The sequence below is a fragment of the Ruditapes philippinarum genome, unplaced genomic scaffold (assembly GCF_026571515.1).
Source record: "Ruditapes philippinarum isolate M1 unplaced genomic scaffold, ASM2657151v2 ctg657_1_1_1_1, whole genome shotgun sequence".
NCBI classification, from domain to species: domain Eukaryota; kingdom Metazoa; phylum Mollusca; class Bivalvia; order Venerida; family Veneridae; genus Ruditapes; species Ruditapes philippinarum.
In genome coordinates this window covers 85,862-101,210 of record NW_026853644.1, presented here as the reverse complement: position 1 = coordinate 101,210, position 15,349 = coordinate 85,862, and the positions used below count along the sequence as shown (strand labels likewise).

The 15,349-nt window shown below is 33.8% G+C and overlaps 1 protein-coding gene across 1 annotated transcript; it reads right to left on the bottom strand.

The window, feature by feature from the left end:
• Nucleotides 1–941: 941 nt before the first annotated feature.
• Nucleotides 942–13,364, bottom strand: LOC132737440 (NFX1-type zinc finger-containing protein 1-like). Its single transcript, XM_060724731.1, has 4 exons — nt 13,084–13,364; nt 2,481–7,833; nt 2,068–2,167; nt 942–1,709 (listed from the first exon to the last, which is right to left on the bottom strand). Exons 1-4 carry the CDS (start codon nt 13,101–13,103, stop codon nt 1,510–1,512), a joined length of 5,673 nt encoding a protein of 1,890 aa, XP_060580714.1. The 5' UTR covers nt 13,104–13,364; the 3' UTR covers nt 942–1,509.
• Between the last annotated feature and the right edge of the window lie 1,985 nt (nt 13,365–15,349).

Here is a 15,349-nt window from a genome sequence, read left to right as displayed (position 1 = left end):
ACATTATAAAGTGTTTGAACAATAAAAATGTGATTAAGTGTCTCTCCAATTAGTTTAGCTAATTATATTACACAAAAAACACAAGCAGTTCATGACCTTCAAAGTCAAGGTCAAAGATGAGTGAAGGTTATCATCAATTTTTCAATTTACCATGAAGGTTATTTCGAAGAATAGTTGCAACAAAATATGAAAACATAGTTGACAATGTGGAAGCAAGAACTCGAAAATTTTCTTCGAACCCATCATGAAATTGATTTTTTTGTGAATAGGTTTATTGATTTATTGAATAAGTAAAACACTCTTGGCCTTTTTCTAAGATGAATACTTAAGTACATATTTTTTAAGGTAAGGTCTTAAGAACATACGCATACTTATTTAGTCTTTAATAGATATAAAACTTTACTTAATCATTATTGATTGCTGAATTGTCAATCATAGTGACCATATGCCATGTATTTTGTAAATGTATATTGTACAACGATGTTCCATATGTTGTGTACGAGTTGAAAATAAAATCATTCTTCTTCTTCTTCATTCTTGGCCTTTATTGTAAACTTTAATATTTTACGAGCTTTAAAACATGTAAGAATATGAGAAATATAATTATACAAACGTCTTGATATCAATCAAATGATGATATATACAAAATATTATAATAAATGGCTCGAAATGAAATAGAATTGCAAAAAAAAATCATTACGCCCTTTCAACAAGATAAATGACTTGGCATGCAAGTAACATTGAAACAAATAAAAAGTATAAATATGTAATTAAAACATATTATACCTGTACAAACAATATAAATATGATTCAACACAAACAAAACATTGGGAAAATCAGTATAAAAATCCTATTTGTGTTTGGTTGTTTTTTGTCGTTTGTGTGTGTGTGTGTGTGTGCGTGTGTGCGTGTGTGCGTGCGTGCGTGTGTGCGTGCGCGCGTGCGTGCGTGTTTTTTTTAAATAATTTTGATAAACCAATCAAAATGCATGCAACACTAGATTTCTGTAATCATTCTTGTAGTATTCAATTGCACAGTTTATCACTAATATACAGCAATGATGTTATTTTTCTTTTTAACTTCTTTTCATTTTTCAATAACATTTAAATCGTGTCACTTTATCTTTGTAATTGAATAGACCATCACAGAGTAACAATTTAAAATCAACGTTAAAAAAGTTTGAAAAATCTATAAACTGCAAAATTTTCGATCTTGTCCAAAATACGAAAAGAAAAAGAAACCTAATTTCAATAATAAATTGAAAATCGACAAATTTGACTGGTGGACAGGACCTTTTAAAACATGGTCATGTATCAGTAGTTTGTTACGTATCCAAATAAAATCTAGAAAAAAGGCATTTTACATCACAACTGCTAACTCATTAAAAATGTAGAAATTATATACAGTAAAAATTACGATATGTTCTAAGCAGCATTTACTTTTCAACTGCATGTCATGCCAACCTTTCCCACAACGTTGGATAGTGTGGATTAAAATGCAAAATTGCAGTTAATGAAGATTGTTCAAATCAAAATTTCCCATATTGTTTGCTTCTTCTGAGTAAGCAGCGAAAGCAGCGCCATCCATTTCCGGTGCTAGTTTATTGCCGTCTGCTAGTTTATTACTCATACCGCCGATGTCTGATTTACATTCTGGACACGTGCTCCTTTGACTGGCTCCACCACATTCCCCGATCGCATATATATGATCTAAATAAGGCGAATGAATATAAGATATTTTCCCTTTACTTTTCTGATGTGTATATTTGTTTGAAGAAAAAACAACCTCTGTTATTAAATTGATATCTTATCAAATAAAACACTGCAAACTTTATAGAAGTTATATTTTTGCCAACACTTTTTCTTTCATTAAATTTTCATCTTAAAGAACAGTGTTAATTATACACGATTGTTTTTTTCCTTTATCTTATATCTGAGAAAATAATATGAAATAATTACAAAACATTTTATAATTTCATCACTTAGTTAAAATGATGCGTAATTACTAATAAATAAAAACTGTCCTTACAAAGCTATTTTCAAAATCTAGATATAACATATTACTTACTTTTTGGACATTTGAACCAATGTCCCTTAGGCAATCCAACGGCCTTAATAATCTGTAGTCTCTCTACCTCTGTTATTCCTAATCCTTCAAGCGTTAGAAGCTTTTTAAAGTCGTGTAAGAATAATCAGGCAATTTCTTTTTTTCTGTTTCTTCCCCCAAATTTTCCCCTTTTTCATTTAAAAAAAGCCGTTAAAATTTTTAAAAAAGGGTCTTTCTTTCCTTCTTTATTTTCCCCAACAGATTTATTGCTGTTTTCTTTTTTTGGAATGTAAAAAATGTTTTAAACCTTTTTAAATTTTTCGCGTGTAAATTCGTAAAATTTTAAATCCTCTGTTAAGCCCCCAATTTCCCTGATGATAAACTTTTTAAAGGAATGTCGCCGAAAAATACGATAAGATTTTTTTAAACCCAACATGCCTCTCGTCTACAGTTGTTTTTTCAATGTTTGTTTTGAAGCGGTATCTTATATCTACTGCTGCTTTAACTAAACGGTGTTGATTTTCCACTGACAGTAACTGCGTTTCTGTGTAAAAGTTTCCGTTCATCAAAATCTTCAAGCGTGCTTCAAATGCACTTTGAATTCGCTCTGAGTAGGCGTTGGAAATTTTCTCCTTCATAGATCTAATTGCTGGAATCCTTACATTACCTAGTCGATGTCTGTCGACAACATTACCGCTGATAATTGGATTTCGAAGTATTTGATGAGACACTCTATCAATAATTCCAGTGTCACCTATCATTTGTCCCTTTACCCTTTCAATATCTTCCAAAATTTGATTTATTAGATTACCGTACCGTAAACATTTGCGAATGGTAGTTTTACATATCGGGCAACCTTTCAACTGAATTGGGTTTGCTTTATCTCTCATATGCATATACTTGTCCAAAGCCCTTGACTCTATGACATGCATGCAGTCTTCAAGCAAAACGAATCTTGCATTTTTGTGATCTTCATTGCCAAATATAATTTCTGTGACTTTTTCTTTATCACAAACTTTACAGAGTGTTGGACAAGGCTCCCCACAAAACCCAATGCAACTGTGCTTGCATTTCAGACGTTTGTTACAAGCCTTGTTACATTTTGGTCGATTACAAGGTTCACTACAAAGTTTGGTACAAGTGAAATGTTTACAGTTCCATGAGCATATCTCTTTGCAAGGTATACAAGGTTCACCGCAAGATTTGTCACATTTGCTGTGTACGCATCGATTTTCGCAGTGAGCTTTACATGGAGGACAGTGTTTGCAAAAATCGTTACAAGCATGTCCACAGACAAGAATCCTATTGCATTTGTGATGACATGGCTGATGAACTTTCCCCATGAAGCAAGTGCTACAAGTCCCATTGCAAATATGTTCGCATTTCAGAATAGCCCCGCAAGAATGTTGGCACTTTGCGGTTTTCTTGTCTGCACAACAAATACTGGCGTTATGACCACAGGGGAATGAGATATCAATTTTGACCTGGCAATGCTTTGTGTGCAGTTTGCCACATTCGTTTGCACATTGGTGACCACATTCCAGTTTTGTTTCACATGGAGCTTTACACTTATATTTTTCTGGTTCAACTGAACAAGGAATTGTTTGCTGGTGACCACATTTTGGAATAAACTTCTGTAATGGTACTGTGCATGGTCTGCATTTATCGAAACATTTTTGTGGGCATTTATGACCTAGTTCACAAAGTACCCTTGTACACGGCTCTTTGCATTGGTTTGTTTCATGTTGTCGATCAAGGACATGGCAGTATCTTTTACAAACATGGCCACATTTTAGACGGATATCACAATATTTTTGGCATCCACCCTCTGGAGCCTTTCTAAAATCATCTGGTTTCACTGCAATAATAGCATCATCTCGTGGATGGTTCTGGCAGTAGAGCTTAAGACCATTTTCAATCCATCCTTTTGTTTTCATTTCTTCAGTTATTTCTTTCCAGAGTGTTGAGTGCGTGGCGAGGTGGGAAAAGTTACCTAAAATGTAGAAACCATATTTTGCTCGTGAAAGAGCGACACATATTCTATTTTCTGTTTTCAAAAATCCAATCTTTTCATTTTTGTTGCTTCGGACGAGGGAAAGTATGATAATTTTGTTTTCTTCCCCTTGGTAATTATCAACAACGGTGACTTTCACGCCGTTAAACTGATCCTTAGGCATACATTTTCGGATACACATCAGTTGACCAGTATATGTTGTAAGAATTGTTATTTCATGTCTTTCATAGCCTTGTAGTAGAAGATACCGGCAAAGCTCTGCTACGTATTGAGCTTCATAGACATTTGAATAGCTTCTGATATCGTCATCTGTTTTTTCTTCATTTTCATGATCGACGAGAAAAAGATTTGCAGAAACACCTTTTATATCCGGGTATGAGGTCACGCTCGAGTGATCTGATAAATCTGGATATATATGTTTTACTAAGCTGGAAATTGATGGCCTCATACGATGTTGCAGCTTCAAGCAATTAAATGTCATGTTATTCTTTATCATCCTTTCAAACAACGACACGTCAAGTTTGTATCTAATTGCTAGCCGGTATACATTAGGATTAGGTCTTAACTGTTTGTGGTCTCCGATGAGTATAAGATGCTCACAACTTTTGCTTAATGTAGTAACAATATGAGCCTCTAGTACTTCTGCAGCTTCCTCGACAATGACAATACGGGGACTTATATCACGGAGTACTGCCTGATACCTTGCAGCACAAGACGTTGTCATTCCAATTACGGAGGCTTTACTCATAATTTCCCTATCTTCCTGCATCATAGCTTCACGATAGCGCTCTGATGCTAATTCGAATTGAGCACGCCTTGCTTCAATTTCGTCGTATTTAGACAAGCATAACTTTTGTACCCACAACCTATAAAGGCGCCATTTTGTGTTATGGTCAAGACGCCAAACATCATTGATTCTCTCTGCTTCTTCTTCACTCATAACATCAACATCAGATATTTTTCGCATGACCAATACTTTAAGGAATCTTTTAAATAGCGTATGTTTCCTTTCTTCATCAGTTGTTTTTTGTTCTGTCTCCATCTTATCTTTCACATAATACACAATTCCTATTCGATGTCGAATTTGTTTCAACTGAAAACTTTCTTTTTGTTTCATACTGTATCCATCTTCGTTATCAAAGTCGGTTATCATGTGTTTTTGTCTCTGTTTGGTATTGTCTTCAATGTTCACATAATTGTCCTCTTTTCTTACAAAAGCTTGCTCGGCTTGCTGCCATGCAATTCCTTCAATGTGTTTTATGCCTAACCATTTTTTAATGTAGGAAAAATGTTTACCGTAGATATTTCCTCTATAGTTGTTGATAAGACTGTTATACAGCATGATTCCCATCTGTTCCCTTAAATGATTTTCTCCTATTACCTCTGAACGGTAGAGTTCTATAGTTATTGCTGTTTCTTCAAGTTTTTCTGACTGTTCTTCAAGTTCTTGTTTTGCCTGTTTTTTCGACATTTGTAGTTTACCAAGGTGACTTTTCACCGATTGATGGAATTGACGGTAGTGTTTAAGATTGAACTTTCTTAATGTTTCACTTTCACTTCTTCCACCCACTCTTAATATATCACCTTTGAAGAAAGCTGCTATCCCCTCAAGGAATTGATCGAGGGCATGGTTTGTAAAACACACTACTAACATAGGTCTTAATTGATTTTCAGATCCTAACCATGTCGATCTGTTGTGTAATAATGCTTTTACAATCTTTAAACCGATATAGGTCTTCCCTGTTCCAGGTGGCCCTTGAATTATGGAAAATTCACTTGTCAATGCTGTTTGTACCGCTTCATATTGGGATTCATCTAGATGAAGGAGTTCTTTTGATGGCCAACTGTTCTTGTCAAGGACATTGACAGATTTAGCTTTGAACGATTTTGCAGTAAACTGATGACTTACCCCAGCTCGGATTTGTGTACCTATGTTTTGAAGTCGGTTTTCACTATGCAATGTGATATGTTGATCAATTAATGGGCGTAAATCAAGCGTTTTGACTGACTTAAGATACAAAGGAGGATCAATATTTCTGTTGCAATGTACAATGTACTTTTCAAATGGAAGATCGCCTTCCCTTATCGTTTGAAGACTTGAGAGAACATGTCTGTACGATTCGAAGTAGGCTGAAGTTTCTGCCATTTGGAACACTTTGTGAAGAACATCATGCACACTTACGTCCTCTTCAAAATGTACAATGAAATATCCATTTGTTATATCCATTTCATCTCTTCCTACTACTGTTGCTAGGTAAAATGTATTGAATTCATTGTCTGTTAGACATACTAGTGATCCATACATCAATCTCCTACTAACTGACCAGTTAACACGTCTTATAAAATTAGTCATTTCCAATTGCATTTTGTAGCATAGTCCATATTCTGTTATAACTGGTGTGTAAACAGATACATTTTCATAAATTTTAATGTCCAGCTTTCTTATCGATTTATTGTCGTTGCCGTCCTGTTTTATCGTTTTTATTTTTATATACTCTGTAATCCCTTCTCGTAAAGGCCCAACAAAATCTTCCCGTAACAAGCGGAACTGTACGTCTAGATAATGGTCAAGATCGTCGTATTCGCCTTCAACCTTGTTCTGTCTGAGAAATGGCCTGTCGCTACTTGTAATTTCTGAGATGCTTGGAGCTACTGAATACTGTCTATAATCATCCGGGGGCTTTCTACTCGATTTTAGTCCAGACGAAGTCTTCTGCTCCTTTTCTAGCGTCTCCTTTTGGCCTGCCAGATCTTGAAACATTGATACTATTTCTTTATTAGCAAAGGTCTCCTTTGACATACCGTCAATGATTTGACCTAGTAAGGTACAAGCTCTTGAAACAACAAATAGGGAGGATGGATTTCGTGTAAGTTGAATAGTTATAATTTGTATGATATTCTTTATCATTTGTTCTGTCGTGCTTTCTAGTTTGAGTCCCTTCCCCAATATGTCAATAAGCAGAAATACGACGCTGTCGAAAAAACTTGCATCTTTCAATGTTTCAAACAATTCAATCATAAGCCCAGGTGTCGTTCTGCATAAGTAAGCCTTGGAAAGAGCTTGAAGGAAAACTTCAAGAAATTCTTGGTTTTCAGATGTTCTTTTTAAGCATTCTTTTAAAGCAGTTTTGTTTTTTGTTAACTCTAATACAATATATCCAGGGTCATTCCCTATTAAATTTTTCAGAAATGGAAATCCTAATACAATTTTCCTACCGGTATGAACTTCTTTGTCTTTCCTGTCAGCATTGTAATTGTTTCTTTTTGATTGTATTTGCGATTCAGCGGTACTCACTCTTCCATTATATCTTCTGCCACTAACTTCATCTGTTTTGTCACGATAATTAAAGTTCAACTGACTTTCTGATCCCGTCCTTCTGATATCAAAATTGTCTTTGTTTGCATTTGTAATGCTATGAAATCTTTTTGGAAATCTATCGTTCTCTTGTCTCTTGCATGTATATTGATCTTCACCTCCTATTCTATTTGTCTTTTCATTCCTTAAAACTGCTGAGTGTGGCCGATGTGCACTGTGTGAGTTTCTTCTATTTGATGCAAAGGCAGGTGACTTTTCTGACTGAAATTTCTTGGCATTTACCGATTTTGGCCTTGCTCCTTTACTTGACCAATCTTGCCGTCCTCTATCTGACTCGTCTTGTTTATCTTCATTCCCATTAGCATTGTTTACTTCTTCTACATAGGATTTTCTTTCTTCAATATTCTGACGTCCCCGCCATTTTTCTCTAGACTTTCCAGTCGGTCTTAAATAAGTTCTGTGTGAGATAATAAAATTTCATTACCAAATAGTGACGTTTCTATAGGTTTGGTCAAATTCACTTTTTAATATCATATCAAATGCACTATTTAATTCAATTTATTGGAGTTTTGAATTATCTGGTGTAAATGGTAAAACGCACTTGCACAATATGATTACTTATTTTTACTTATTGAACCAACCTGGTCAGAAAATTTTCGAACCATGATTTTAATGCAATTTTAATGGCAACACTAATGTAATGTCATCAGTGCAAACACGGTATCACGACCATGTTTTCTCCTGATTAAACAAAACTTAATATTGATAGAGTAAATAGCGAAACAAAAAGGTATTTGATCATACACAAAAAAGACTGGAATATAGACCATGCTGTTCGACATAGTGAAATGACAATGCGACAATGCAAAGTGACAGTGCGACAATACTATACGATACTCACAATTGAACATGCGTAGTAATATTTAAATATTACTTATTACTTACTACTTTTACGCGTTTACGCTTAACTAGCGGTTAGAAGGTAAGAAGGTAAATTTGAAACCTGTTAAAGTAGAAAGACTTTTTTATAACTCGACTTTTAATTATTGTCTCACTGTTTTAACTCATTATCAAACGTTCGAGTGATATTAAGTTTATCCTGGTCGAGCGTTGCTTTGCATTGTCAACCGTTGTATAGCATTGTCGCGATTTCACTTCCATTGTGGTGTGTCTACCCTAAAATGGAGACATTATAAATGGCGCGATGAGGACATCGTTATACGATAAAGTACACTTAATAGTTCATGTTATCGTCTATTCAAAAGTTGGCATGATGCCATGTGAACATTTGATACACTTATGAAACTGTCTGGGAAAATGTACACTTTAAATGCTTAAATTAAAAAAAAAATCTACGGACTAGTTTTTCTTTAACAAATGACATCAAAAAATTTGAGCTATGTGGTGTGTGTTCGTAGCAACGTGTTTCATTTTGAAAAAGAAGAAAGGCTGGATTTTTATGTATACGATTGCATCTGCGTTATTCGAGGGTGATAAACATGAGCGTTTATCCCAATTGAAACTTGATTTTCTCAAAGTCAGTACCCTATGTGTGATAAATTGTTTTTAGAACTTCTTTTTATTATTTAACTAGAAATGTTTGTACCCAAATACGGCTCAGCTGAAGTAACTATTGGAAAAAATGAAATGTTTCAACTTGTTTATTATTGTGATAGTGTCTATATAAACATAATACCTTCATGTAGAAAAATACTAAGCGTGTAAACATCATACCATTTAAACAATGTCATAATTGTTTTAAATTCGCATTATAATCGTAAGGTCAGAAAAAATGTAAACTTGGCTGCCTCTGTTTAAGTCTAATAATAAATTTAGCTTATCACATAATTTTATCTAAAGTTAAAACTATTGATTTCGTTATATTTGTAACATGTGTAGTCACATGTGTACGACTTTCGAGCTCACACGTGTCGTGTTTGTTAGTTCTATTGTAATATTTAGATAAAGATGAAATACGTTATCTTTTTATCGTCGTTTTGACGTAATAGGACTTGATTAATCGTGCACTCTCGTATCGGTTTAAATGATCTTTGCGTTATGACTTTATATTATTTATAATCGATGTAGGCGGAAATTTGGACATTATAACGGTAGCATCGACGACCCAGTTTTCACATTAGGTATAATTATGTTTAAAAATCTGAACTCATTTTTTTTAATTGATCACCATAGTTTAAACTGACCTTTGTTATTGTTGAATCATAAAATTATCCAATTAAATGAAACTTAAAATATATCTCCATACTCGTTTATTATTTCAGACATAAATAGATAAACGATACACCAAGAAAATCATGAAATTTCTACGACGGGCGTAAATTTTCTCAATTAGTGTTGGTTTCTTATTTTATTATTTTTATTATTGTTATCATTATTATTATTATTATCATTATTATAAGTAGTATTTTATTTCATTATTTTATTATTATTATTATTATTATTATTATTATTATTATTAATTCCGATTTTCAATTACCACGTGATTTTTTTAAAAGATGAAAGAACATATTTAAGCACGCCCTAAAATTTTAAATTCTGCTAAGCCCTTTTTAAATTAAAAAGGGTACAAATATTTTAAAAACCCCCATGATTAAAAAAATTTCCCAAAAGAAACGATGTCCTGAAAACAGTACATGAAATAAATTCTATAGCGGCCTAATCGATAATGTTTAAAAACATTGATTCAATTTAAGATAAGAAAATATAATTATATAATTTATCTTGAATTGTGTCAAAGAAGCTATTGCAAGAAATCAAGTTGAAGATAAGAATATACTGTTTAAACATTTATTTATCTTAATAGCTGTTGTAAGATATCAGGTATCAATGTAAACAACTGTGATCTTCACTGAGTTATATAAGAAAGTAGGATGCAAACTTTTATTTAATGCAGCGCGGCTACTGTTCTACAAGTTCATGTCTTTTTTTAATGAAAATTTAAAAAATAATTATAATTAGAAGACATTTCAATAAAGTGATTTAAGATAGTTTGAAAAATGTGTTGCCCATATACGACTTTGACAACGACTTTTACGGTTACAAGTACGATTACGATGACGACAACGGCTATATAATGTATATGTCCACGTAAATAGGTACGACAACGACTGCTAAGACTACGAACAAAAGGATAATAATAATAATAATAATACATGTAATAATAATTATAATGATGATAATAATAATGATGATGATGATTTGTCATTTTATCACCGGATGTGAAGGCTCTACCATTTTAGAAAGTGGATGAATATACATCTTACTTACTTATATCAAGTAGACTACATTATTCTTGAGCTAATTTTCCTAATAGATTTAGAATACAAATATTTTACCTCTCTGTTAATTGTTTGTAGATATTTATTTTTGACATAAAGGAATTCTTAACCCTTTAAAGTAATTTTAACCGGAAGAAATGGATGGATCTGTGATTGTTGAAATAAAGAAAAGTAGCAAAAATTACTAGATATATTATTTCGTTTTCTTTTGTTTGCTGTCATTATTCAAGTATCTGAAATGTCATTGATACCCCATACAATGTAATAAATGCAATACAGTATAGTACTGTTATTTGACAGTGTTCAACCTAAATTAAAAAAAACTATTTTTTTACTCTTTTAACTGATATAAGTAAAAACAAAAGTAACAGATGGCTTACGAACTTTTTTTTAACTAACATATATGTGTAAATCGAACAAATGTTTTTTAAACATCAAATATACAACATATTTTTCGACCAAATTTACCCAGATGAGCCTAGCACCAATCAGAAAACTCAAGTGGTCTGACGGACCAGTTGATTGTAAAATGATGTAGTCTTTGCCAAAATCAGGTGGTCCCGGACCAACGGATCACCACTAATGCCGAGGCATGTCTGTTCTATATCAATTAACAAATCACTGTAATTTGTATTAGTTTTCAATGTGGAAAGTTGTTTACAACAGTGCCGCTTTTAGTAATTTAATACACATCAATATAGAATATATATTGTATATGCACAATAACTAAACAGTGGCTTTTTCACATTCTGGTAATCTGTATAGAAAAAAATATTCTACGAGGCATAGAAGTCTTCGATTTATGAAAAATAAGCGAATTCTTTAAAAACGAATGTTTTCAGACACTACCAGGGACGGTCAGAAAATATCCGGACTTTTCATGCTCCTCTCTTTCCACGTGCAGCTATATACACACATTATATATTGGTGAAAACTACATTCATCCGCCAATAACGTGGTCAGTTTATTTTCAATGATAGTTGTGTATACACAGTATTTTGTCCTCTGATATATGATAGATGTTTCGTCTATCATGGACTCTTTGGCTCTGTAATAAAGTTTCTGGTTGCAGAAGGTGAAAAGCCCTGCCACATCTTTCAGAGGCTTAAAAAAAAGATTTTCTGATAAATGTGTATCACGTTCAACCTTCTGCAACTGGGTTTCTCAGTTTCGTGAAGGCAGAACAAGTGTTTGTGACAGGCCTAGGACTGGGCGGCCAGCTGAGGCGGTGACCCCAACAATGGTAGCAAAGTTAAAGCTTTTGTCAACAAAAATCGTCGAGTAACTTTGGAGGAGGTAGCCAACAAGTTTAGCATCGGTAAGGCATCGGCACACAAGATTTTACACGAACACCTAGGCATGAGCAAGGTAAGTGGCAGGTGGGTGCCTAGACATCTGTCCGCAGATCAAAAGGCAACCAGAGTAACCAATGCAAAAGAACATTTAAGTCGTTTTAATCGTGAAGGAGATAAGTTTTTGAACCGCATTATCACTGGAGATGAGATGTGTGTTCATTATTCCGAACCTGAGACAAAAACTCAGTCAAAGCAGTGGAAACGAGCTGGTTCCCCACCTCCTAAAAAGTTTAAGCTGTCTCCTTCGGCTGGCAAAGTCATGCTTGTTGCCTTTTGGGATTCACGAGGAATGATACTTACTCATTTCATGCCAAAAGGTCAAACTGCCAAGTACTATTCTGAAGTAATTCTGAAAAATCTCAGAGAAAAGCTGAAGCAAATGTGTCCCAGGTTAGCACAGAAAAATGTCCTCCTTCTCCACGATAACGCCCCTCCCATACCGCCGCAGCTACAGTAGAGTTATCAACTCTTACAAATGGCAATTGTTGTCTCACTCTCCTTATAGCCCAGACCTCGCCCCCTGTGACTTTTATTTGTTTCCAGAACTGAAAAAATTGCTTGCTTGAAAAAAATATAAGACCAGGGCGGCTTTGATATCTGCTGTTACACAGTACCTAAAACATAGGTCTACGTCATGGTTCACAGCGGGAATACAAAAGCTCCCACGAAGATGGCAAAAGTGCGTAGACGTAGGTGGAGAATATTTTGAAAAAGATTAGAAAGATTTTTTTTAAATGTTGAATGGTTTTCGAGAACGAGTCAAAAGTCCGGATATTTTCTGACTTCCCCTCGTATGTTAACTTTTTTCAGCTTTGTTTTGGCCGAGGCCTCACGACAGAAGATCACCAAAATGCGAAAGAGCCACTGTTACTGTTAACTAAGGAAAGTGTGATATGTATATACGCCTGTAATATCACAGTGGATTATGAGGAAATACTTGTATTTTGGTTGTGTCATCCGGGATATATATTTCAGTTTTATACAAGTTTATCAACATAATTATACATGTATTTTCAAAATGTCATGTAAAATAATATGTTTTACAGATCCTACCTGGGTTTGACAGGCTCCATTCGAGCATGCTCTGTAAACGCTCATCAGATATTCTGTAAATAAAATGTCCCAAAACTCCGTTTAACAAAACTTTATATAAAACTATATATCCAAATTCTTCCGCATTTACGACACATCGCAATTATAAAATCTCGTAAAGTCTCGTATTACGTAATTTACATCGACATCTTAATATTGCACTGCAGGATAGTGTATCGAGAAAACATCGTATGTGAAATATATATATATACCCTGTCAGATGTAGTTATTTTCTTTCAAATATTAGATAATGGTATCATTAATTCAACAATTAATTAAAAATGTAGTAATAAAACTTCCAGTATCTAAAATGACTATTGAGTTATTTGCTGATTTAACAAAAAAAATAGATATACTTTGTTATGACTGAACAATTTAATGTCGCTCTGCCATAGTTTGAAAGAGTGGAACGCGTACACGGTATTTATTACCATTGTTAAATTCAGGCCCGTATATGTGATTGTCCTTTTTCAGATTAATTTTATATAAATTAGGTAGTTTTCAGATTATTTGTTTGAATACCATGTTGCATGCAAACAATATATCACGAAATAAACATGCCGCTATTAAGGATTCAAACACTCAAAGCCGGGTTCGGTAAAACCAAGGTCTCTCCTATTGCATTATTCAGACGGTTGTTAGATTTTTTATTAGATTGATTTATTTATTCTCATCAAAGTCAGGGATCACTCACAGATATCAAGATTATCTGTCCCTAAGATGTCGGTGATTTACCTAACCGAGAGAGATTTAAATCATTGTCATTATGGAGGGGAAATTTGGGCTGTTAAAATTTCCAGGGACATGTTCCAGATGAAAGCATATCCCAGGAATCTAAGACTTGTTCACTTGAATGTAGGTACATACTAGTAAAGGCACTTTAATCACGGTTCTACAGAGCTGCATGTACAAAATAAACAAAACAGTTAATTCAAGCTCGACATAGTTTGGATTGGATAAAAAAAACCGCTAACCATTGCCGGGCCTTAAAAAATGTTTCCTTAAATAACTTTTTATCTGTTATTAAAATGCGTCATTCTATTTTTCGAAAATTAATCGTCGATTTGTTATATATTTATGTATACTATATTGATCTAGTCAATAGTTTATATCTTACTACACATTTCTTAAACAAATCTTTACATTGCTTTAATCATAAAGTACATTGATTTATTACAATGTCCATTGATTTTATCATTATGTAATTTGCTGGGAGTTTAATTCGTTTGATAAAATGGATGTAAAGAATTCGGCATGCTATCAATTTAGACATTCTAAGGCCAAAATAGTCATAATAGATGAATAATTACATGTTATAGACATTTTCTCGTGTATAAGAAGTGACTAATTAAATTTTAAAAACAAATATTTATAAACACTGCAAGAAAGAAAATGTTATATTCGCTAAGTTTTTTTCTCTCTCTTCCCGCTTGTACTTCCGCCTTTTTATCTGAGTGGTTACGGCTTTCTTGACTCCAAGCCTGTTGGCGGGTGCAGGATCTGCCGATGCAACCAGTGCAGGCCGAGATCAGCAGACGTACCAGTTCTAATATCTGATCATGGTCTGCACTGTTCTCTGTCCAGTCAGTACACATATTTTAACTTTTTTCCCTAAATTGATAAGATAAATAATCCTGTAAAGATTTAAAGATAGGGAAGTTTATTTAAGATATTTGCGTGGTTAGGGCTACAGAAACTTACTATATTTACAAGTTTATCTAAGACTAATATACCAACTGTACTTTCTCTTCCGTGATGACGCTGCACTTATAGTCGTGTATATACAGTCGGGTTAACTTTCTTAAATCTTGTCCATTTTATCGGTCAGGATGACAGTATCTTCGTCGTGACTCGAATACAAAGCAAGTCGTTATCTTGTTATCTTAATTGTAATATGTTGCATTGTTTAAACCGTTCTATATAAAGTGTTTTCGAGACTGCTTATTAAAAAGTGTAATTAAAAAGGTGCCTCATAATTTAAATGCCTTGAAATGGACCTAAGGTTTTAATAGTCCGGGATACATTTATTCCTTATCATTATTTAAAAACGAGAAGTTGAATGTGTCCTCTCTTACAGAGAAATCGATGGTTCTGCAAAACAAAATCAAAACGTGTTTAATGATCATGTAAGCTTGTATGTGTCACACAGTTTCGTTTCCATCTGCAAGGAAAACATATCATTAGCATTAACAAGTGATGTCACGTATTTTTATTGTTGTTTTTGTTG